At 35.2% G+C, this 26,175-nt stretch overlaps 1 protein-coding gene across 6 annotated transcripts in view; it reads right to left on the bottom strand.

The window, feature by feature from the left end:
* LOC145694845 (activating signal cointegrator 1 complex subunit 3-like) overlaps positions 1–26,175 on the bottom strand; it is a 204,185-nt gene that overhangs the window by 66,411 nt on the left and 111,599 nt on the right. For all 6 annotated transcript variants that reach the window (XM_081771534.1, XM_081771531.1, XM_081771535.1 and 3 more), the window contains 2 exons: positions 6,236–6,372; positions 3,387–3,557 (listed from right to left, as the gene is read on the bottom strand). In XM_081771534.1, coding sequence (XP_081627660.1) covers positions 3,387–3,557; positions 6,236–6,372 — 308 coding nt within the window. The remainder of the gene's footprint in view (positions 1–3,386; positions 3,558–6,235; positions 6,373–26,175) is intronic.

Below are 26,175 nucleotides of genomic sequence, written 5' to 3'. Positions count from 1 at the left end.
GCACTACGTGAGTCAAAATTTGATCTATTTTGCTACAAAACAACACCAAAACCAGCCATGTAAGTAGTCTGAATAATTTAACAATGTTGTAAGGTCTTTTTTGAAGCACCTTATATTTAAGTGAGCACGGTGAAGAATAAAACGTAAAGACCATATAAATTGTCGGAGAAAACAATAAAAAAAAGGCACGATGGAATAAATAAATATTTCAGAATGCGAACTGAATCTTTCGACGAGCTGCGCAATAAATTTAAATATCGTTAACACATCAGGATACGAAGTTTTGAAATTGTACCTATCTGTAAAGCAACAGAAAGTATAAACTTCACTACGCAAAACATACATTTGTCAATGTGTTCTGATGATGAGTATTTCTGTTGCTTTGGGAAGAAAATAAATTTCTTTTTTAAAGTTTAACGTTCCATGGTTGTGCTCCGAGGCTAAAGGAGACGGTAATGATGATAAACGATACGATCGAACGAACAAAGTGGAGGAAACGGGATAACTCAGAGAAAACCTACACACACGGTATTTGTCCTTCACAAAATCCACTTGGCAAGAAGTGGGAACGAAGTAGCTAGGTGAGCTCCAGAAGCGAGCGGTCTACCATCGACACAGAGTGGCCCACAACAGAACTTTAACTAATATTGTAACTCAAGAAAATAAATCTAATATTTAACATGAAAAATCTACAAATTGCTTCGAAAATATTCATTGAAAATTCTTACTATTTCAACCAAGGCTATCGGCTATCAAGATTGCGATATTTTGCGAAAATATCATAATTCATGTATATACTGTTAGAACATACACATTATGCATATGGACGCAAAACACAAAAACTCAAAATGAATGCCCGAAAATATTATGTAACACACACGTAAAAACCAGTAAAGTTCCCATTCTCTAAAGAACGCAATTCTGCAAGGCTACAGATACCACAGTTCGAATATGCTCTCAATTCCAACTTGAATGGAATGAATTTTTACGCAAAATAAGCACACCACACAATGAATAAGGGACATTCCATGACAAATCAACAAGTCATCAGACTTGACCATCTCAGATTTTTGTAAAAATTGGTGTACAGCTTTATTACAGTGGGAGATGTAAAATCCCAAATATTACCAAATATTACCTCTCCCTCCCTGAAAGTGTCTCCATACTTGGTGTTCAAAAATGTCAAAAAATTGCATTTTTTCAGTTACAGTGATTATTAAAAATTGTCATAAAATGGTTAATATGTGCACTAGAGACGTGAAACAAACACCATTGGAAAGCTTAAATATTGCTCTACAAGTTCTACTGTATTGAAAAAAGCCTGTAAAATAAAAAATAGCACTTCAAAAATTCAAATTAAGATTTGAATTTTGCATAGAAATGTCCCTCTGAATGTGTTCAAAATTGTTCAGATTGTAGTCTCATATATGTACTAAAATACCACAAAGTTGCATTTTGGGCACTCAATGGGATCCGATTCAAAATTCAACATAAACAAGCATTGCACGATATTGACCAAGTTAATATCTGTGTTCAGATCGATAACAATTTGCCTGGAGTTATTTACCTGCATGTTATTTTTCATTCCTTTGTTTCAGGATTGCTGTCACAGATATGTGGAAGTGGATAACTGAAATAGGAAAAATAATTTATTGACTAATTGTTTGTGCTAAAAGTTTGTGAAGTGATTGTGAGCAGTGTTACTGTGTTTCATAACACATCTGATACAAATATTGTGAAAGGGAGGAAAATATATCCCTCCCTTTCATAATACGTTCTGTAATAGCAATCCTGAAACAAAGAAATGAAAATAACATGTATCAATGTAGCAAACATAAATTTAGAAACATCCATACTGACTAACAAGAATAATGACCTGTATTAAGTACTGTTTGGAAACGTAATACCTCTCTAAATAACTCAAAAGGTGGATAATTATGTAAATTCAAATGAACACATCAAGAAACAAATGAAATTGAATATAAATTCCTTTGATGCTGCAGGTAAATAGCTCCAGGCAAATGGTTATCGATCTGAACCCATATATTCACATGGTCAATATCGTGCAATGCTTGGTTATGTTGAATTTTGAATCGGATCCCATTGATTGCCCAAAATGCAACTTTGTGGTGTTTTAGTACACATATGAGGCTACAATCTGGACAATTTTGAACAAATTCAGAGGGACATCTCTATGCGAAATTCAAAATTCAAATCTTGAATTTTTTGAAGTGTTATTTTGTAATTTTCAGGTTTTTTCAATATAGTACAACTTCTAGAGCAAACTTTAAGCTTTCCAATGGTGTTTGTTCCACATCTCTAGTGCACATTTTATGACAATTTTTAATAATCACTGTAACTGAAAAAATGCCGTTTTTTTGAATTTTTGAACATCCTGTATGGGGACACTTTCAGGAGGAGAGAGGTAATATTTGGGATTTTGTTATCTCTCACTCTAATAAAGCTGTGCACCAATTTTTACAAAAATCTAAGATCGTCAGGTCAGATTTTGCCATTTCATTGGTTGATTTCACATGGAATGTTCTATAATTATGTAACGAAACTAATGATACAATGCAAGGTAAGTAGTTTTATCCCACTTAAAATGAAAAGAATTAAATGAATAGAAATAAATTCTACTCCCACTACTTTCACTACTTTTTAGAAAGATAAAATAAGAAGAACTCAAAATTTACAAACCACTATTTTAAATAATATTATAATACTGAACTAAATTTTAAAATTGTAATACACGTATATGATTACTCTAAAATCTATTTTTGCAGTACCTCAGGAACTGTGGTTTCCCTCTTCACTCAGACGTTGAAATATAAAGATATAAATTCACTAAAAGATGTGCCACACGCACTTCGGAGATATTTACCAAAACATTAGCTGCGGGAAATCCTAATTCAACCCGGTAGGAACTCATGTAGTTCAGATGTCTCGTTAAGCTGTAGGTTCCCGTCTCACACAGCCTCGCTGTTAAACGGGATGCTAAACTCTAATCAACCAACTTATCAAAACACTGGAAACTCTTTAACAAAATGCAAATTACCTGATTAATACGGCGCGCGATCTCCTTTAGCGTGCAATGTAGCTTATATTTGTTGCAGAATTGAAAAAACATAATTAGTGTTCGGTTTGGCCAATACTTAGACGGTTACCACTGAGGAAATGAATGTGATGTTGCAAATGCTGCCTCCACTCAATATAGTGAAAAACTGAAGTACTTGAATGACAAACGTAACCGACTCTGGCTTTTTACTTAAACAATAATAAACTTCTAAAGAAGTACTGAATAAAAACAAGTTTAAGGAAAAAAAAAAAAGCAGGATGGACTAGCTTTACAATAAATTGCTACTAACAAGTAGACTGTTACTTACCTCTAAAATGTAGTATTGATCTCGCAAAAGAGTGGGCGACTTAACAGGAAGGCGAGAAATGTAGATTTGAATTAAAACACTTATTTTCCAAGACTTTGTTTCTTTAGTAGGAACTATTTGCTGACATCGCTCTGAAAGCTCTTCCAGTTCTCTCGCTTCACTTTCACACACCTTAAAAAATAATAAATAAATAAAAAATAAAAGTAAAATAAAAATAAATCATAATAATAATAGTAATAATAATAATATCACACATGTACTGTATACAATTTTATGAAAATAATACTCATAATACCTTGCTCCGAAGTGTATTTAGACATCCTATTTTTTCAATAATTTCTTCCCCTCTATTTCTCTATTCTATTTCTACCAATGCAAACCGATTTTGTTTTTTTAATATAAAATTAACCAACACCTTAGCTTTCAGCCTCATTCGACAGTATTAAGGGTTAAAAATAAGGTGAAGTTTTACAACAGTGATTTCACAGGCAGTAAAATCAGGATTTAAAATAAAAATTACATACCAATTAAATAAACTTTTCACTCCGATCAAGACTCTCAAATCGGACCAGGCTATTTTTAAATATTGAGTTTCTGTTCAGTGTTTGTATTTTAATATCTGTTCCATGTTTGAATATGAATTTGAAAGAATAACCGTATAGGCGCCAAGGTTGACAAAAACTCACTTCACTTCGGAGTCATATTTCTTAATGTCTGTTGAGGTCATCAAACAGACCCCTAATAAATTCCTTAAGCGTAACCTCACTGTTTCGTTACTTCGTTTTAGGCTCATCTGACGCCTGCTTCTATCAGGAAAGCCTGACTCAATTTTCCGGAAGGAAAAAAATTAATGTCTTGGGACCACTCAGCCCAAAGACCACCATTCCGTGTTTTTACTTCGACTTAAAAAGGAAGTTAAAAAAATCTAATCCTTTCAGATCATTCAAAAATTAGTCTGACTTAGAGTATAAGCTTCTTATTCCTCTCTAGTCTAGATGTGGGAATCTCTTAACCCAGTAAGCCATCACTCCGGGTTATCTCTGGCTAAACTGCTAAAAAACGAATTCATCTCACACATCTTGGTCACCATTCTGACTAGAAAGAAAATTACATATTTCTTGATTCTAGCTACCAATGAGGCTAATCCCAGATACTACTTAACGGGAAAAAAGACGATATTGCTATCATTCAGGCATCAGAAAAATAATTTATTCTCTGCCTTCGGCCATCACTCTCACCGATTCCTACATAAGATACGAAAAAAAGAAAGAAAGAAAAATCGAAGTCGAGATGGACCTTCAACATTGTTAAAAAGGCTCTTCGTAGCCTTACCATCCGTCTAAAAGACAAGGCGCTGACGCTCACTTTTACATGATTGGATTTGCTTTCACCTTTTAAGTTTACTGATCTTTATTTGTTTAAAAAAAAATCACAAAAAAAAAAAAAAAAAAATGGTTGGTAGGCAAAAGCTTTCTAAGTTTCTGGGAGCACAGGTTTCTTAACCTAGGGGTCATGACCTCTAGGGGAATCACACGAGGGTTTCATGGGGGTCGTGAAGATAAGCGGAAGATATAAAAATAATTAGAATTTAATACCGGACAATATTTTTAAATATTATTTTGAATTTTGTTTTGATAGGCACATTTTAATTTTTATACGAGCATACTGTTAGGAACAACAAAAAATAAGACTACTAGAAATGTTCAACAGGTGCAAAGTTGTTTAAAAATCAATTTAAATGAAAGAGGTACGATATGAAACTAATGAGAACTGCATATTGAAATATAATTAAAATTGAAAGCTAATGAGATACCTGAGCACATAGTGTGGTTTCACTAGTGCGGCAATGTTCGGTTCAATCTTCGAGATGCACTTTGATAAAGTCATTTTCAACTCATAAGCGATATCTTGTCTTTGTTTTAATATTTACCGCGGAAGAAAAATCACTCTCGCACAGGTACGATGCAGCAAATGGAATTATTATTTTTAAAGCAGCAGATACCAGACCAGGATATTTTTCTCTCCTCTTCAGCCAGAACTTGTCCAAGTCTTCGTTACAGAAAACCAGTTCCAAGGGCGTGTCACACACTAATTCTATTAGTTGGTCAAGAATTTGTGGGCTTAGATCAGCTACTTTGATGGCCTCTTCAAGAGGGGGTTTAATATCCATCTTGAACCAGCATTTTCATCGTAAGGAGTATATTACTGTTACTGTATCCACTATATACAAGAATGGATTCTACTATTATAGAAATAGATGGGTATCGTGATATCTCCACAATAGGAACAGTGTATTAAAAATCCCACACAAGCTTATTACAAACCAGAAATTATAAAAGGGTCGCTGGCCAAAGGATGTGATAAAATGGGGGTCGTGATAGGAATTAGGTTGAGAACCACTGGTCTAGCACAAACATTTCATTATATAAAATACTAAAGACAGGATGGATAGTTATGGAAAACTTATAACGCAAACTAATTACGAAAACAGACAACAATATTTTTTTAACAGAATACGTATTCTTTTTTTCAATAATAATATGAAAATTCACAATATTTTCAAACAGTAATGGACAGTAATTATTTCTTGCTTCTGTTTGTCTTTTCTTTTCTCTCTCTTTAAGATGATTAACAAGAAAGCTATTAGAGTAATATTCGCCTACTAGTTTGTGCTATTTAAAGAAACTTACACTTGGCTTTAAATTACTATTATACAGAATTACTATGATAAATTATTATTAAATTGTATTATGATACAGAATTTCTGTTTCAATAAAAATCCTATTAAAACACTGACTAAAATCTAAAACACTTATTTAAAATTACCTTTACTGATTAGTAACTCTTACCTTAATATGTTTAAACTCTGGAAATTTAGAAATTGCTTCAACAAGGTCACCGAATGATGGGTTCACTGTGAGAATTTCTTCCAATATATCTACTGCATTATATCTGATGAAGAAATGGCTTATGGTCAGGCCAAGCTCTAAACAGGACGAAAGAGAATTACGTTGCAGTGCAAGAGTATGCATTATTTTTACTTCTATATGTGAACTAATTTTACTAACATACACATTCTACGTAATGAACATTGTAGTGAGTTATTAGTCATGGTCTGTTAATATACAATATTTTACTTTATACTAGGAAGTGATTATTCACATGTAACTTACATTCCATTTAAGTTTAGTGTGCAAACACTTTACGCAATATATCTACAAGATTGGTGTGGTTTAAGATTAAAATAATTGTCTCACAAAGCTTGAACACGTTTTCGCCACCGGACAAAAATTAATCACTCTATAGAACTTACCAAATATCGGTTAACACTGCTCCGGATAACTTGGATTCTGTTTGAAGTGATTCTCCATGAAGTGTTATACCACATAGATGTGAATCCATTCGCTCATCAGTAGAGCCCATAGTTACAGCAAATACGAGGATGCCTATTTATGCATTTCACTCGCTGTTCCAAATGGGCCTACAGATATTCAACTGGTTTTAAATCTGGAAACAGTGGAAGCCATACCAAATGCAGCAGGATGCCTGCATGTTTTCCAAATCATGTACAAACGCTATGAGCCTTTTGAACATACCAGTTGTCATATTGGAAGTTGGCAAGTGTCCACTATATATATTTATCAAGAACATTTTGGAGAAATGTCAACTTTTGATTACTAAGAATGTCCTAACAAACATGTTGGTTCATGTTCATATTCACTTGTATGAGTGGATCCAAGTTAAGTGTTGTGAATATAATTAAATGGAATAACGGCAGAGAGTGCGAATTGAAATTGTAACATGCCAGGAAAGGCATATATTGACTCTTTTGATATAATTGGATGACAATGTATCAAAATAGTTATGATATATTTTATTTAGAATGGAAACATCGTGATATAATTAAACCAATTGTTGATTTGAGCAACGAACTGTTTTGTATGGTTAGCTATGCGTTTATTAAACTAATGATCTATAATGATAATTATGGCTATTACTGAATTAATATGGTAACTGATATTTAATAATGTGGAAATGGAATAGCGAAAGGATTGGCTAGGCAAGATAGTTTTATGTAATTACTAGCCTTCGGTTGGCTGGGGACTTCGTCCACAGACCCCCCTCAGTTGCTCGGCCTAGTACCTTATGTTTCAACTTCTGCTTCTGTACTTCGCACGGTAAAAGTGTGTCGAATAAGGAATTTATATACCAAGTTTCATATCCGTAACATGCTTCTAATCTTAAGGGATTTTTAAATATGGCAATCTTATTATGAAAGTTGCAACTCTCACTCTGTTTTCTGTCCGCTTTTTACGTCCCTTCTAAAAGAAACATCAGAAAATGCTGAAACACGTTCTTAATATTAAATGAAAAGTCTAAATACCAAAGGGAATTTCGAGATACGGCCATCTTATTTTAACAATTAAAACTCATACTCTTTTTTCTTTCATTGTAGGAATATATATATATATATATATATATATATATATATATATATATATATATATATATATATATATATAGGGTGTTTCAAAACAACAACGACTACGTTTGGGAGGTGATAGGTGATTCCTAACACCAAGATAAGACGAGAAGTACAAGGTGATTCTCTTATAGTTGAAATAATTAAGCAGGTAGTGATGGTGTTGTTAATGAGTATTAGTCCTATTGATAAGGGATGGGATATTTGGATTAAAATGAATCTTAGGACTACTAAAATTATAAGTAATATTCAGGTTATTTTAATTTTAAGAGATAGTTTATTAAAATATTAGTTTTGAGGACTAAAGGTAAGTTCATACTTTCTCTTGATACTTTTAGAATTTGATTCATTAATGGTTTACAAAACCAACGTTTTGATTAAACTATAAAAGCTTATGAAAATATTGTTTATTTTGTTTTCTTGTTTCTTAATTATTTTGGGGATAGCCTGTTTTGTCATTCAGCGTAAGCATTTACTGATGGTTCTATTAAGACTTGAGTTCATTGTGTTGATAAGATATTTATTGTTGTCATATTCTTTGGGTAGTTTATACCTTGAAAATTATTTTTGTTTATTATTTTTAACTTTTAGAGTTTGTGAAGGTAGCTTAGGGTTATCTATTCTAGTGTCTATCGTTCGAACTCATGGGGGGGATTACTTGAATTCTTTGGTTGTATTACGATGTTAAAATATTTAATATTTATGTAGTTTTTAATCCCTTTGGGTTTTAATTTTAAATTATGGTGAGTTGCTCAGTTTTGTCTTATTAGAGTCTGTTTTTTATTTATAATAGGAAATAGTATAGGATTGATCCCTTGAGAAGTGGGCTACTATCTATGAAGAGATAATTTGAAATATTCATTAATTTTGTTGAGCATTTGAATTGTTATAATTATGGCTAGAGAAGGTGTATTAAATAGTTAATTTTATAATACGAGTTTTATTAGTTTAGTTTTAGTATTACTTGTATTACTTTATTTGAGATTTTCTTCTTCTAGATTATTTATGTTTTATTTATTTATTTATTTATTATATATTTATTTATTTTGAAGGCTCGTTAATTCCTACATTATTTTTAATTTTGAGTTGAGGGTACCAGCCTGAGCGTGTACAGGCAGGGATGTATTTGTTATTTTACACTTTATTTGCTTCACTGCCCCTTTTGATCGGCACTTTTTATTTGGAATACGTTAAGGGTAGTTTGTTGATGGTTAATATAGGAAGTGTTATAGGTTCCTAGAATTATATATTATATATGGTATTTTGCCTTAGTTGTTGCTTTTTTGATTAAAATGCCTATGTTTCTGGTCCATCTTTGGCTACCGAGGGCCCATGTTGAAGCACCCGTAAGTGGTTCAATAATTTTGGCAGGAGTTTTATTGAAATTGGGGGGCTATGGATTATTGCGTATTATATATTTTATGGAGAATGTAGTTGTGAATATAAATTTAATTTAATTTGGTATTAATGTTGTGGGTATTTGATCGGTTAGATTAGTTTGTTTACGACAGATTAATGTAAAATCTTCGATTGCTTATTCTTCTGTTGTCCATATAGGCTTAGTACTAATAGGATTAATCGTGGGATATTATCTTTTATGCCAAGCATAGGTTTATGATGATTCTTATTGAGAATTGCTAATATGGCCGCCCAGCCTACGTTAAATTTATTAGGAGAAATTAGTTTGTTGAATAGAATTGTTGGTTGATCATGGTTGAGTATGTTAGGTTTGGCTTTACTTTCTTTTTTTAGTGCTGCTTATAGATTATATTTATATTCATATACTCAACATGGTATGCCTTATTCTAATTTATATTCTTGTTGAGGTGGAAGTGTTCGGGAATATTTATTATTAATGTTACATTGATTGCCTTTAAATTTATTAATCTTTTTTGCAGGGCCGAGATTTGTATGATTCTAATTGCTTGAGTAGTTTAAGAGAAAATTTTAGTTTGTGGAATTAAGGAAGGCTTGGTGTCCTCAGGCCGTGGTTTGACCTTTTTCAATTTGTGTAACTAGATTTGTTTTCTTGAATGCTATAAGTATTTTCTTATTCATAATGGGCTTGAGTTTTTTAATTAATAGATATAGTGTATTCATTAAATGAGATGTTATTTCTTTTAATAGAAATACAATTATTATAACTCTTTTATTTGATTGAATATCATTTATATTTATAAGATTTGTACTTTATATCTCTAGTATAGTGATTTATTATAGTGAACAATATATAGGTTCTGAGCGGTATCTTAATCGTTAGCATTCTCCTTGGCTGAGACGGGCTAGGATTAGTATCATATTGCTTAGTTATTTATTATGAGAATGTTCGATATTATAATGTTGGCATATTAACAGCTCTTTCTAATCGAATTGGTGACGTGGCAATTTTGCTAGCCATTGCTTGAATATTGAATTATAGTAGTTGAAATTATGTTTTTTATTTGCACAGAGTTTTGAGTAATAATGAAATAGTAATTATTTCTAGTTTAGTTATTTTAGCAGCAATAACAAAAGGTGCACAAAATCCTTTTTCCGCATGACTACCAACAGCAATAGCTGCATCAATACCAGTATCTGCATTGGTTTATTCTTCTACACTTGTAACTGCCGGTGTTTATTTATTAATTCGTTTCAGAGACGTTTTATTAAATGTGTATGTGGGTGATGTATTACTACTATTGTCAGGTTTAACAATATTTATAGCTGGTATTGGAGCTAATTATGAATATGATTTAAAGAAGATTATTGCGTTATCTACTTTAAGTTAGCTTGGTCTTATAATAATGATTTTATCTATGGGGTTTCCTGTATTAGCTTTTTTCCACCTACTTGCACATGCTTTATTTAAGGCGTTACTTTTTAATGTGCGGGAGCGATTATCCACGGTGTGGGGGATACACAAGATATCCGTAGAATAGGGGCATTTGTAGGTCAAATATCCCTTACTTTATCATGATTGAATGTAGCTAACTTAGCATTTTGTGGAATACCATTCTTAGCAGGGTTTTACTCTAAGGATTTAATTTTGGAGGTAACTTCCTTGTCTTTAATTAATGTAGTTAGTTTTTTTCTTATTATTTTGTTCTACAGGTTTAACTGTATGTTATTCTGTGCGTTTAAGATTTTATTTGACAGGTAAGGGCTCCGGAGGAGCCATTATTCATTCTATTAGAGATAATAAAGGGTGAATTATATGAAGGGGTATACTAGGATTGGTAGTAATAGCAATTTTGGGAGGTGCGAGATTAAACTGATTAGTTTTTCCTAGTGTTAATTGTGTTGTGTTACCTTTATACTTGAAAATGGGTGCTTTACTTGTCAGTCTGGTGGGTCTGTGAGTTGGTATTTGGTTAGCTAGTTATTCTATTGGCCAATCTTTAGTATGTGTAAAGTTTTATTTTAGTTCTACAATAATAGGAAGTATGAGATTTTTGCTTTATCTTTCAACAAATTATATTATAAATTACCTTTACACGTAAGGGGAGTATATTATAATAATACTGATCAGGGTTGAAGTGAATATGTTGGGGCTGAAGGTATATATGACAGTTTTAAGGGTGATTCAATGTTAATTCAACGATCACAAGACAATTTATTTAAAATGTATTTATTATTTTTTTAAAAATTTTTACTATTTTTCTTTGTTTCTTTATGTTTGTGTATTCAGATAGCTTATACTGAAAGCGGTGTCTTCCTGTTTCGCCTTTTCCTGTTTTGCCTTACACAAGTTTTCCAGCTTTTTCTGCCCCCTGGCATCTTTACCAACATAACAAGATCAAACTTTGATTTAAGGCGTAACAGGAATTCCTGTTTTGCCTTTTCCTGTTTCGCCTTACAATTTGAAGGGAAATTTCATATAATAAGGGTATTTTTAAGGGGATAATTCATTCAACAAAATTATTATTAAAACGAAAATGTTCTTAAAGTTACAAATGGCGGGTTATGATTGGTCTACACAGTATAGTACAACGATAACGTTGTATATAATATTAGCAATCTGTGCCAGCTTACAAAAAGGGGATCAGAGGCGAATTATTTGAGCAATGTTATGTATAAAGAAAAGAAAGACACATAGAGATTTCGAGATTTCGAAAACAATTGCGATTTAGCGAAGTTAAGTCGCTTACCAAATTTAGTGGCCTGCCAGAAGATATCCCCGCTAGGGCATTTCTCGAAAAAAATCAGGATGAATGTGAGCTCATGGGTGTAGATGAGTCTCAGTTTTTAAAATTATTACCGCACATCTTATTACCACCCTGCTTAACATGGTTTAAAGCTATTAGAGGTAGTCTTCATACATATTCGAATTTTAAGAATGCTCTTCTATCAAATTATGAAAACGATTTTATGGTAGCGAATAGAGATGCCGTATTGCGAACGAAGCATTACAATCCAAAATTACACCGGAGTATTACTGAATTTGTAGTATCTACATATCATGAGTTAAGATAACTAAATCCAAACCATCCGGAATCCCGAATTATAGCTTCTATTAGAATCTTATTGCCATTTAGACTACAACAGTTGTTAATGTCGGCACAGTGCATTAACTTCAACCATTTAATTATGCTCATTCAGAGTTATGAGAGTCAGTCTGCAATACAGAATAACAATAAAATGCAGGATAGAGGTCAGGAATCAGACACAATATGCTTCTGTTCATAATGTAGATATACAACCTGAAAATGATTCTAATGTTCGTAGTTTCAATAATAGAATGAGTAGTTATAATGGTACGGGAAATCAAACGCAACCTAATTACAGAAATGGAGCTAGGAATTTCAGAAATAACAACAGGAATTTCAGTAGAAGTAATAGTTACCGCCGATCTTCACAAAATCAATTTGCAGGTGGCAGTAATTCTGTAAATAGGAGTCAAAATATGGTATCATCTTATGAAAGACAAGAACGTACACAAGATTGTGCCATACAATGTTGCTTAAATGAGCCCTTCGAACGTATAACTTGAACTGTCAAAAAGGCGTCCGATGGATTTGTATTAAATTGACCTTTGCTTACGTCTATGGTTAATATGTTCTTCAGTCTTTATTATTAAAATGTATGTTGAAAACATATACAATTATAAAATCAGTTAAGAAAGTGATAAAATTAATTTATGGCAATTAACTGAAAATACTATTGATTTGTTCCTTATAGTTTTGTTGCAATTTCCTTTTATAGTATTAATTTGAGGAATTGTTAATTTGTGTTTCATGATAAGAAATTATCTAAAAGCTTTATTGTAAGCTTGCTACTCTTGTTGTCGTGTTTTTATTCCATTCGAATTTCATGCGAATATTATAGATATTTAAAAATAAAAGATCATAATTTTAATGTAAACGTATGAAGGTAATGACATACTTATATAAGATAAATGCAACTTATTATATGGAAAGATAAGAATAATAAATATCGAATCTCTTAATTTTTCAAAGTTTATTAATGTATTAAATGATTATCTTCAATGTGTTTATATGTTCTAATTTTGTTGCCTTCTGACCCTGCTAATATTTAATATTATGAAGATCTTTGTTTGTAAATAATGTTGTTTGTATATGAAGGAATAGTTAATTTATACCCTAGAAGGAAACTAGCAGTTAGATTTAATTTTTGAATAGCCTCATTCATGATAATTGTAAATCGTCGTTATTAGTATTGAGATATATTGATAAATATAAAAATGTGCAATGTTATAATATATTATATATAAATGGAAAAGTAGAATATGTGTATTAAAGGTGATATTAAATATACGAGGGCTATTCAAAAGGTAGGTGTTTCATGATATTTAACCCAGGGTTCTTTCCTTCATAGTAGAACTATTATGGAAGTCCCGTCCGAGCGACATCTACAACGATAACGTTGTATATAATATTAGCAATCTGTGCCAGCTTACAAAAAGGGGATCAGAGGCGAATTATTTGAGCAATGTTATGTATAAAGAAAAGAAAGACACATAGAGATTTCGATTTTGTAATCGTTAACTAAAAAGAGAGTTGTTACTATAGCAACGTCGTAAATAAATGTACATGTACGTAGACATCTTGTCGAGTAAATAAGTGTGTATAAAGGTGTAGACATCTTGTTGTATATGCAGAAAGTTGATTATGTACGCTTCTCATGGTTAAGTGTTAAAACGTTTGAATTATTTTGGAGATTACTAAATACGAACCAGGAGACAACCCCTTACAATAGGAAGCTGCAGCTATTAATTCAGCGGAATTAGTTTCAAGGAAGAATGTTACTAAAAACATGAAAAATCAAACACAGCTGAACTTCAACGAGTGCAGTACAAAATCCAAGGAAAGGAATCATATGGGCATCCTAATAATCTCAGTTACTTCTATAGTTAAATAATATCATAGTTACTTTTCACAGTTCCTGAATTTTGTCCCCGCCCCGTGTTCACCTCACAAAATTGTTATTAATGTATATTATCTTAAGCTTACAGAAGACAGGCCGTAATTGGTCCAACCACTATAGAAAGCCAATCATTTAACGAAATTAGTTTCAAAGAAGAATGTTACTAGGATTACAATCTAAGAGAGAGGTAATTCACCTCACAAAGCTATTTGAAATTCATTGAAAGAAAGAAGAAAAATTACAATAGTATACTGGAAATTACAAATGTACAGAAGCATACATATACAAAATTCGACGGAGAAAATAGCTAAATTATTTTTTTTTTACCGTTTTTTGCCATTTTTCCCCGAGCTTGGGAAAAACCGAAAATTTGAAAAAATTGAAATTTTCGAATATTTTACTACATTATGCTTTTAAAATAAAAAAATATATATATTTATTAGTTTACAGTTAAGATCATTGAGTGCTTATGTTTCTTGTATTAGAATAGGGGAAATTTGTGTCAACAAATATATGTGCACCACTCCTTTAATGTTAGCACCGTGATAGAATGGCTACTAAAATAAAATTAATTTATGAAGATACCCATTTAAATCTTAAGGAATCTTACGAAGTTCCCGCTTTATGGAAGAGAGTGTTATAATAACGGGGCCAGAATCATTTTAGTTAATAAGGTATGTTAAAATCAAATATATATTATGGATAAATAAATATAAATAAAAATAAAATCAAATATATATTATGGAGCCCGAAATTTTAAACTCATTAAAAATCTTTCGGAAATGTCGGCAAAAACCGGAAAATTCAATTTAAAAACTATTTCTTCTACTGATGTTAATCTTATTTGCTGTAGCGTGTCTGCAGCGTATACAAAATGTATTTCGCTAGCGGGAAAAGTACAAAAAGCAGCAGGTTTTAATTTTATTTTTTAGTTTTCTGATTTCTGGTGAAAAATCCCTCTTCATTATTTGTATATTTTTCAAAGAACTCAGAAAGAGGAATGATCTTATTTACACATACTTATACACCGCACAAGTGTAAATTTGAGCAGCGAGAAATATATTTTTAAAAAATTAACGTGTGAAACTTTCGTTCGTTATTATTAAATACTAGCAAAATACCCGTTCTTCGCACAGGGAGAATACGTTTGATTTTTGACATAAAGGAAACCAAAACTATCACCAATGAACTGGAATCCCCAAAACTATGAATTCGACACTAGTATGTTATTTTCAATTACTTTTACATGTCACTATCCCCCTTCAGGAGTCCAGATGAGGGATAAATTTTGATTTAAACGGCATCTAAAGTGTCACTGTTCATCTCAGCGACCCAAAACTATGGATTCAACACTAATATCGGCCATTTTCGATCATTTTTATGTATTTATCCCTTCTCCCTCCCCCTAGGTGCGGCGCTGAATTTGGATTTAAAGGGCATCGAAAGTGTTACTGTTCATCTCAGCGACTCCAAAAACTATGGATTCCACACTAATATCGGTCATATTTGATCCTTTTTATGTATCGATCCTTCCCCCTCAATGAAGTTACGGCGCTGAATTTATTTTTAAACGCCATCGAAAGTGTTACTCTTCATCTCAGCGACCCCAAAAACTATGGATTCGACACTAATATCGGCCATTTTCCATCACTTTATATATATATATATATATATATATATATATATATACGGTAATGAATTTTGATTTAAACAGGATCGAAAGTGTCACTGTCCATCTCAGCAACCCCGAAAATTATTCATTTGACACTAGTAATATCTGCCATTTTCAATCATTTTTATACATCTTTTCCTCCCTAAAGTTGTGGACCTGAATTTGGATTTAAACGGCATCGAAAGTGTCACTGTTCATCTCAGCGGTCCCGGAAACTATGGATTCGACACTAATATCGGTCATTTTCAATATATATCCCCCTTCCTACCTCCAAGTTGCAACTTCAAAGTGAAATGATGAAAACCATCTTAGGCCCGAACCCCATCTACGTTGAAAATTTTACTGAGATCGGTCTGGTGGTTCAGAAGTTGTTAAGTTACAAATATAGTCACTTTCATTTTTATATAATTTGTCACACTACAAAACAGGTATTTGTTTACATACAAAATTTTGTGCATAGAGTTTATATAAAAGTATGTAAGAGAATATTAAATAATAGTAGTTGTATGTTTTAGCGCTTGAGTATTAGTGAAATTTGCCTACTGCTGTGTCTTTTAAGAAGTAATTTGGTTAAAATTAACAAAATTTCAAAAGATCAAAGAGCACATTAAGAACTCAGTTTCACTCAAGAGCCCTATTTGCTGAGTATCTGACAATATACTGAGTATCTTCTAGTTTGCGTTTCTTCGTTTGTAGAAATTCCCAATGTGAAAAGAAAATTCCCCTTTGAGAAATTTTGCTTCGTGTTGCATCATACATTAAGGCGAAACAGGAATTCCTGTTTCGCCTTAAGATAAGATGCTTATCAACATGTTTTCTAATATGGCTTAAGGATGTAAGGCGAAACAGGGAGGAATCACTGAAAGCATAGTATTGAAGATACTAAGAAGAAGTACATTCTCTGAATATCACTCCCTGAGAAGAGTACTTTCTTTTTTACCTTGAAAAGGTAATGTAATGTTATTATACTAAGGGGGTTACGGTCATTAATGTTAAAGAGATGTTAACGGTCTTTTACTTTAAAATAAAAATAAAATAATAATAATAATAATATGAATTGTATTGTTGTTTGTTTTCTTGGTATGATGTTCCCTTTCCTTGAGATTACATGCTATGTTGAATGTATCATTGACTAGTGACACCGAACCTACTGGGCCCGTATGGGCTCGTCATCAGCAGTCACTGATACACTCACCAAGCCAATCATCTACGGAAAATAGAACTCAAATTTGGCCCGAAATATAAAGCTTCCAAACTCTCTTCCATCTCAACTCACAGCCCGATATCCCGGCCTGCAGTTCATCATCCACATCCCATCCGGAAATAGGTTGTGAACCACGACTACAGACACAGGACACCGACCTCCGAGTGGAGCTGGCACTGAGCACAAAGAAGATCTTGATGTTGTTTGTGAAAGCCCTATCTGAATAAAAAAAAAAAAAATCTTTTGAAACAGAATTTCGTAATAAAAAAAAAAAATCCAAACTGAGATTTTGATTACAATCGATGAAATGAGAAATTTCTACAGATTCGGTTGTTTTCAACTCGGTCACACTAAGGAAAGTCTCTTCCCTGAATTTCACAGCTATTTCATTTCCCCAGTAAACTTATTCTGCACGTACTGCTCTTTGTTTTGATCATGCTTCGCATGCATACCAAAAACATCGACTATATGTTTCTATGACTTCTTAAAATTACAAGCTAATTAGATTTCGTATTCGAAGGAAAGATGCATTCACGGCTAGTAAGTTTTATTCTCTTTCAAGATATTCATGAATGTAGCACAAAATATTCGTTAACAGGAAAATATTTACATTGAACTGACATACCCATCTGAATAAAATTTAATAAAATCGATTTCTATACTTTCAAAGCCAAAAACATTATTTACTTTTGTTTATATTCTCGAAATATTCATATTCTTTGATATTCATTGAATATTCTTGCCTTCTAGAGCATTTCCATGGTATCGACACGCAAAACAAACAAAAGAGTACAATAGAAAATACAAAATACTACTGAAAATAATAAATTCACTGCCTACAGATTGTGGTTAGCTTCATTTGCCTTCGTTTACATATATTCCTTGGTGCTTACACTCTTCTGTGCATCGATTTCGTGGCCGGCGTAGAGGATTTACGCTCTTCGCGACCTCTTGTCAGCTCGGACCCACATGACAATCTAGCACAGGCAAGACATGCATATAATATATTCACACAACTTAAACCTAAAGCCCTAATCTAACTAAACTAACTTAATCTAAACAAGTATATATATATTAAAAAAAAAAATCACACATACATTTCCTAAAGCACCATACTTAACTTGCATTTATATTTTGTTTTCGCTACCACACTTCTACCGAAGACGCAGTGGTTAGTTTTGCATTAGTGTCGTTCTGAATTAATTTCTTAAAAGAAGAAAATATTTACTAGACATGATCAACATTGTACTTCTAACTTGATGGGTATCAGTTTTCTAAAATAGTACGTAGGTTTAACCTATTGATGAACGTTTTCGATTATCGGTACGCAAGATGCATGTACCCTTGCACTAAACAAATAGCCGTGAAACTGACACTTGTTTACATATTCAACATTCATAAACATTCTACGTCAAACCAAAGAAAACATGCCAAAATGAATAAAGGTTGAATTTTGAGCAGAATTACCGAAAATGAATAATTTCTAGATTTTGGGGAATCTAAAACATCTTTCATCACTGGGGAAAATGTGTGTGTGGTACACACATTTTCTTGAGATTACGACAATCGCTCTGTGCCGAGATTCTAGCTTCCTTTTCCCCCCATCGAATGAAAACACGACGTCACATTGCCTAAATCTACATGCGTGCGGCGTTGAGGGAAACTTTACGAATTTAGTGCTTCATATTACAAGTATTACACGAACACCAGAAAATATATTCACTCATGATAGTTTGCCAGAACAAGGAAAATTTTGAAGCCAAATACCTGAGTTTCACTTTCACTGTTCCTTACTTACTTGACATCCTCTTCTTACACCGAGCTTAAACGGATATGTTAAACAACAAAAAAGAGTCCTGATAACTTCCACCCGAGGTTCCTGGGAAACTCGTGATACGTGGTCTCAAAAAAAATAATTTTTGGAAACTCCTTCAGCACCTTTCCAGAAAAGCCATCGAGCGTGGCTTGACTTCTTCTTCCTCGGGTCTGCACCACTACTCAATATTCTTTCTCTCTCTTCCACCTTCTCCTCTTTCTTCTCTTAGGTTCTCTGGTGGACCGAGAACGCAAAATTTGCTAAGGAGCTCATTCCATACCACTGGATAGCTACAGGCTAGTATCCGTTGTGTTATGCGAAATTACTTCACAATTGTCTTATTTCCGGATTAACAATTTGTTGAAACACCAAACATCGTACAGTTATCTCTTCCAATATTCGCCAAAACGAAGAATTTGACACAATTTTCACGTGATTACAAATTATTCCACTTTTTCCGCAGACGCTAAACACTGCACGTCTGACTCTTGAAATGGCTGACGCCGTAAGACAAAGAGTTACGAGAAGATGATCCCCAATTGGAAGATAATGATGACGTAATCATAGGATGATAGGCTTCTGAGTGAAGATCAAAGAGAACCGAAATCTCAGCCGCAGCTGTGATTGTGGATTAGCCAATCAGATAATTTTACTTCGAAACAAAGAGATGCACCAAGAAGAAATTATGGCTGACTTTATTAATTTGGAATTTTGATGAAGATTTTACGAAATAAAATTTTAGCTTTCTTGTGAAGATTCCCTATGCCGAAATATGAATAGAAACGAACTGAAAACCATTGAAAAAGCCGAAATATATACTTATTTGTCTAAAATCATAATATATTCATGGATAAATGCGTAAAATATATAAAATATAATTAATAATCATGTAATCTTCATATACTATCTATTGAAACGCTCTGTTTTACTGAAATTACACAAAATTCTCGACCTACTGTTTTCTCTACTATAAATAAAAGTTCTCTTTTAACATTCTAAGTAAATTTTTAAAATTTTCTACCAACATACAAGGTGCTCAAAAGCATCGGGCCATGTTACATTATGCTGAGCATAAGGTAACATCCTCCGGGAGCTTCGGAGAAAAAAAAAAAAATCTGAACTTATGAGTTCTTCTTAAGTTGTTTTTTTTTTTTTTTTTTTTTTTTTTTTTGTTACTACTAAATTACTAGAGACTATACAAGATAAAACATCCTCTTCTTTTTCTTTCAAATTCTAATTACAACTATACATTCTAATCAAGCTTAACCTAATCTTAACCTATAACTGTTTTTTTTCTTTTTTTTTTTTTTTTTTTCATCCTTCTAATAATTCCTTTCTTTTCTCTTCTGAACAGCGAAACAGTTTCAGATTGTCAAAACTCTGAACTCCTATATTTTCTCCCTGCAGAGTCTGCAATCTCGCTGAATTTCGAGATAGAGATACCACTTTGTAAGGTCCGACGTATGTGTGCATAAATTTTGCAAACACCTTTTTGGGTATTGACGATATATGGTGAGTTTTCACCATCACCAAAGAACCTTCCGTGACGATGTCTTGCTGTTTCCGCAGCTTTTTCTCCTTCTTCGGTTCTGCTGCCGGAACAGAAACTACAAATTTCTTGTCTTCATTTACTTGCACCGTCTCTTTGGGCCAAATGAAGTTTTCCTTGAAGCTCTTGGATGCTGAATACGTTAAGAAACGCTCCGCTGGAGTACATCCGAGAGCATCACACCAAGAGTGATTACACAAATCTTGGGCTGCTTTTAGAAAATTACTCCATTTGGACTGGTTGTCACTGCAATACAGGCGGAGAATGCGATGAAGGTCACGATGTCTGCGTTCGATAATGCCATGTGAAGCTGGATGGTATGGCGTGGTAAGTATATGTTTTATCCGGTGTTTTTGACAAAACTCTTTCCAGAAGCGCGACAAGAACTGCGGACCTTGGTCACTCACCAAATACTTCGGGTATGGTAGCTGATAATAATATCTCTTTTCAAGGACCGCCACAATCTCTCTTGTGTGTGCCGTCCGAAGAGGGAAGAAACACACAAAACGACTGTAGACGTCCAGGATAGACAAGATATATTTATATCCCTGGCTCTTAGGAAGAGGCCCGACCAGGTCGAGGCATTGCTTCTCAAAGGAAGAAGACGCCTCAACATGACAGGGCTCCTTTCTAATCACCCTGTAGGAGTATTTGGTTCGTGCACAAAGAAGGCACTCTTGAATATACTTTGTAAAAGTCTCACGCATACCTCTCCAATGGAACATGGCCTTAGCGAACGACAAACATCGCTTCACTCCAAAATGGCCTTTGTTGTGAATTGCCGAAACAATGTTTTTCACTGAGCTGGAAGGAATGACCAGCAACCAAACAGAATTTTGAGAATTTCTGACATAAACTAAATTATTCTCCACACGTACCCTAGTATTGTTTTGGCAACCCTTCCAAATGGTATGTAGTTTTCTACAATACGGATCTTTCCGCTGTTCTCGCTTCAGTTCCGTGACATTCAAGAAGTCCGTGTCCTCCGCGGTCAAGAAATTTACAAAATGATCCTCTTCTGCCTGAGGAATCTCTGGAGGATAGCGACTCAACAGGTCTGCGATTTCATTGTCCGTGCCTTTTATGTGAATGAACTGAAGATCAAAGCGTTGCAGTTTAAGCAGAAGACGAGTTGTTCGAGCATCTAGGTTCTTTAAACTGAAAGCATATGTGACTGCAGCATTGTCACAGTGGACCGTAGTCCGTCGACCTAATATGAAGTATGAAAATTTTTCGCAGAGGAAAAGAACTGCAGCTAATTCCAACTGGAACACTGACAACGAGGCCTCATGCGGTTTTATTCGCCGACTCGCATACGCAATAACCTCCGGATCATCCTGTCCCGGGGGATATTGCGCCACATAGCCGGCCAACGACTCCGCAGATGCATCGCTGTACAAATGAAAATCAAGACTGAAGTCCGGTTGAGCAAGTGCGGGAGGACTACTTAAAAGTTCTCTCAACTGATCGAATTTTTCCAGTAACTCCGGAGAGTATTCAATCTTTCGGTCCTTTTTCAGAAGATCATAAAATGGAGCTGTTAACCCCGCAAAGTCAGGAAAATGTCGCTTTCGCCATCCCACGAGACCAAGAAATCTTCGTAAAGCTTTCTTAGTTCGCGGCAGAGGAAAGTGACGGATGGCCTCGTTACTTTTGGGATTAATTTTGACTGAAGATCCTGAAATTATGTGGCCAAGAAAAGGAATTTGTGATTGAAGGAAATTACACTTTTGAAAATTGAGCGAAAGATTTGCCGAACGAAGAGTTTCGAAGACTTTTTCCAAATGCTGAAAGTGTTCGTCAATAGATGATGAAAAACAGAGGACGTCATCAAGGTACACAATAAGAAAGTTTTTGAAAGGTTCTAAGCCGAAAAAAGTATGCATGATCGATTGGAAAACTGCTGGAGATGATTTCAAACCCATGGTTAGACGTGTCATTTGATACTGACGACCTTTGTAAATGAAGCTGACGTATTTGTAAGAGTCTGGATGGATCGGGACACTGTGATATGACTGCGTACAGTCCAATGAGGTGAAAATGGTTGCACCACTGACTCGCGCGATTAGATCAGAGATCGGTTCGACTTGAATCTTTGGTGCAATCACACGCTCATTGATACCACGCAAATCGACTACAGGCCTTAGCTCTCCAGACGCCTTACGCACAATATGTACCGGACATCTGTAAGGTGAAGGACCTTCTATGATGATTCCGAGTTTCAACCATTTGTCCAGCACTTGCTCAAATTCTTTCTGGAGGTGAACAGGTACAGGATACAACTTTCCTACCACGGGAACGTTGTCTGAAAGCTGCATTCTATACGGCTCAACCTTCACGACTCTGGGATTCTCTGTAAAAAGACAACGAAACCTGATTAACAATGAAAATAAACGATTCCTAGAATCCGAATCCAAATCAGTTCTCTGCGAAACAAAATTTTGAATATCTTCTTTCGAAATAGCTGGTTGATATAAAGAGTCTTCCTCTTCATCTGATGATACTTCCGCAACTGTGACTCGACAACAATGCTGCTTTTCCATGTTGATGGAGATGGTCTGACCAGAATCAGTCTCAAGAGAGACTTCTTTCGTCTTACAATTTAGAAGAACATTATAACGAATGAAAAAGGGGAAACCAAGAATGCAATCTGTTTTCAATTTGTGAATCACATATACCGGAACCTCGAAAACGTAACCTTGAATCGTGAAATTTAGAATCTGAAAACCCTTGACTTGAAAAGATTCGTCTCCTGCGAAACCTCGTAATGAAATATTGGATTTTGGACGAAGTTTAGCTGACGGATAAATCTCCTTGATCCTCCTCCAAACGTCTCCAGACAACAAATTCGTATCCGCTCCAGAATCCAGAACGCAAACTAGAGTTAAACCTCCAACTGAACAACTTAACGTGGGCGAAGGATAAGTTAAAAGGATACCTTTTCCCGCACTGGAGTCACACTCCTTCTCGTCGATCACGAAACGAATCGAGAACAGAGGCGTGCCCAATTTTGTTTCCCGATTTTCGGAATCTGCCAAAACATTTAATTTTGAATTTAGAAGGTTAGTATCAAAATCGAACGAGGTTGGTACCAAATTGGAATTTTGACTACTCACTAACCGATCTTGTTCTTTCTGGGGAGTTGAGGAATCCACATCGCAGTCCACACTCTCCCCTAATGAGGGCTGCGGTATGCATTTCCCAAACTATTCCCGTTCGTTTCCGGTGGCTGAGCCATCGTCGGTACGAATGACGTGTATTGCGGAGGCCATCCAGTGGACATCGCCATGTTCACTCCTGGGGAAGAAGCGGACGTGGGAGCCGCCACTCCCCCTCCAGGAAGTAAATTCGGCGCGTATCCCGGATAGGCTTGCGCTCCCGCTGAGGTCGTCGCGTTTGGCGCGCATGTCTGAGATGTACCCCGAGGATACCCATAACTCATCGCTGCTGGATAGTAGCGTTGGTTGTACCCATACGGAGCATTCCGATTTCCATTACTCTCTCTTACCCAATTCGGTCTTCCTTGATTGGGCCATGGTCTTCGAGACTGGAAGTTCCTTCTTCGACCCCGGTTTCCGGAAAATCGGTCATCTCCTTTGCCATTGGAATTTCCTTCCTTCCTCTTGCTTTCGTCTTCCTCCGTCTGAGACGAAGTATCTTTGGTGGCTTGTTTCCCTAACTTTTCTGTCTTTTTGACGACTTTCGCCTGACGTACCTGAAAGCGTCTAAACTTCTTGTCCGTGACCGGTTCACTAGGCTCTGGATGTCCCTCTATTTCAGCTATTTTCACCATAAGGTGTTGAATGTTCTTTGGCTCAACAGCTCTCAACAACTTGGCGTCACCAGCTGGTAAGCAATCCAAGACTATCTCTATCAGTTCACTTTCATCCGGGTGTTGAGCCACCGCATAATATTCTGCCACTATTTTCCACGCAAAGTCCGTTAATCGGCTGTACTTTGCTCGATCGTATTTCATTCCCTGAATGAACTTCTTTTGCAACCTTTCCATTCTCGCCGAAAAATAGTGTTCTCGGAACAGACGCACAAAATCCGCGTAACTATTTATGTCTTGACATACAGTCTGGAACCATGTCTTGGCCCCAGCTGTTAAGCAACAAGGTACCAAGGTTAGACGTTCGTGTTCAGACGCCGAAATTACCTTAAAAGTTTGTTCCAAATTTTCGAGAAATGTTCTAGCCAAACCGTATTCACCAGAAAATGTAGGTAAGTGATTTAATTCAGAGAGTCTTAAATTTAGAGTCCGCTTACCAATGCCTTCCTCGCTTCTACTGGGGTTCACGGGAGAATTGTGGCCAACCACGGGGCTCTTTGCACCCAATTGATTTTGACCGAAAATGGAATAGTGTTGGTAATTTTGTCCAGAAATTAAGTTGTCTGGCATTGATACCACCGCGTGACCACATATTCCCTCCTGAACTCCAGCACACGAAGGAGTCATGTCTGCTACACTACTAGAGGACACCACATGGTTCAACCGACAACTAGGATTGGAAAATCCTGACACCTGAGGCGAAACCAACAATGGATTCGACCTCCTGGACAACGCCTGACTACCTATTGTCTCAACACAGGGCGTATGTGACTTGTTTAAATTCAATGTACGTGAAGATAATTCAAAGGGAAGGACATTCGTGCCGTGAATGTTGGTCGGCTGACAGACAGAGACAGTCACCGTGGGAATAGTACGAGTCTCCCCAACTGAAGAGACCGGTACATCCACTTGGATGTCTGACTCGGTCCCGTCAGACTCGATTCCATCACCGACAACAAAGTCTCGCGCTCGCTTACGACCACACCGTTTATCTTTTCTTTGGTTTGTTTTTCCCTCTAACGTCTGAATCCTGGCTTCAAGTGCCTGACACGACCTTTGGGTACTGAGTTCGAGATGTGAGAACTCCTTTGTCAAGTCGTCACATCGTCGATTCTGCGCTTCAACCGATAACCGGAGACCTTCCTCAACGGCATCTACCCGCGCGTCTATTTTATTCTGATAATTCCCAACAGAGGTATATAAGTCGCGAACTTCCGACCTAACCGCCTCTACGTCTTCGTTCACATGGGCTACTTTTTCATTTATCGTTTGTAACAATTCAAATTTTACATTATCGAATTTCTCATTCATATCCTGGAATTTACTATCAACCTGTTTGCTCATCGCATGAAAGTTACTGTTAACATCCTGAAATTTACTATCGACCTTTTCGAACTTTTCATTCAGCGTTAATGTTAGAGTTTGACTGAAGCGTTCCATCATGGCCGCAAAGTCCGTTAGTTGCACATTCGGACCGGAAGCTACGTTTCCTCGACTTCCTTCCTCTTTATCAGAATTGTTCGGACTACCCCGCGTTCCACGTTCGCCTTCATCACTTTCAGTTTCCGAAGATTTCGGCAGTGGCAACACTGTCGCCTGTTTCGCCAGGCAGGGCTTACATAACCACGGCTCACTACTTTTGTCTAACTCCTGCACTTGTTCCTCGGACAAACCATAACATTGGGCATGTACCCATCTAAAACAGCTGTCACAATAAACACTAAACCCAGCAATTTCGTCTGAACAGCATATATATTCACTCGGATGCCGAGATTCGTTACTTGATCTGCTACCCACAGACATTTCCACTTTCATGAAGTTTGTTTCCCACAACATCACGCACATATAGATTCAGAAGTGACCATGTTTC

Source organism: Thermobia domestica, chromosome 9 (genome assembly GCF_964235325.1).
Source record: "Thermobia domestica chromosome 9, izTheDome1.hap1.1, whole genome shotgun sequence".
NCBI lineage: Eukaryota > Metazoa > Arthropoda > Insecta > Zygentoma > Lepismatidae > Thermobia > Thermobia domestica.
This window is presented reverse-complemented; position numbering and strand designations above follow the sequence as displayed.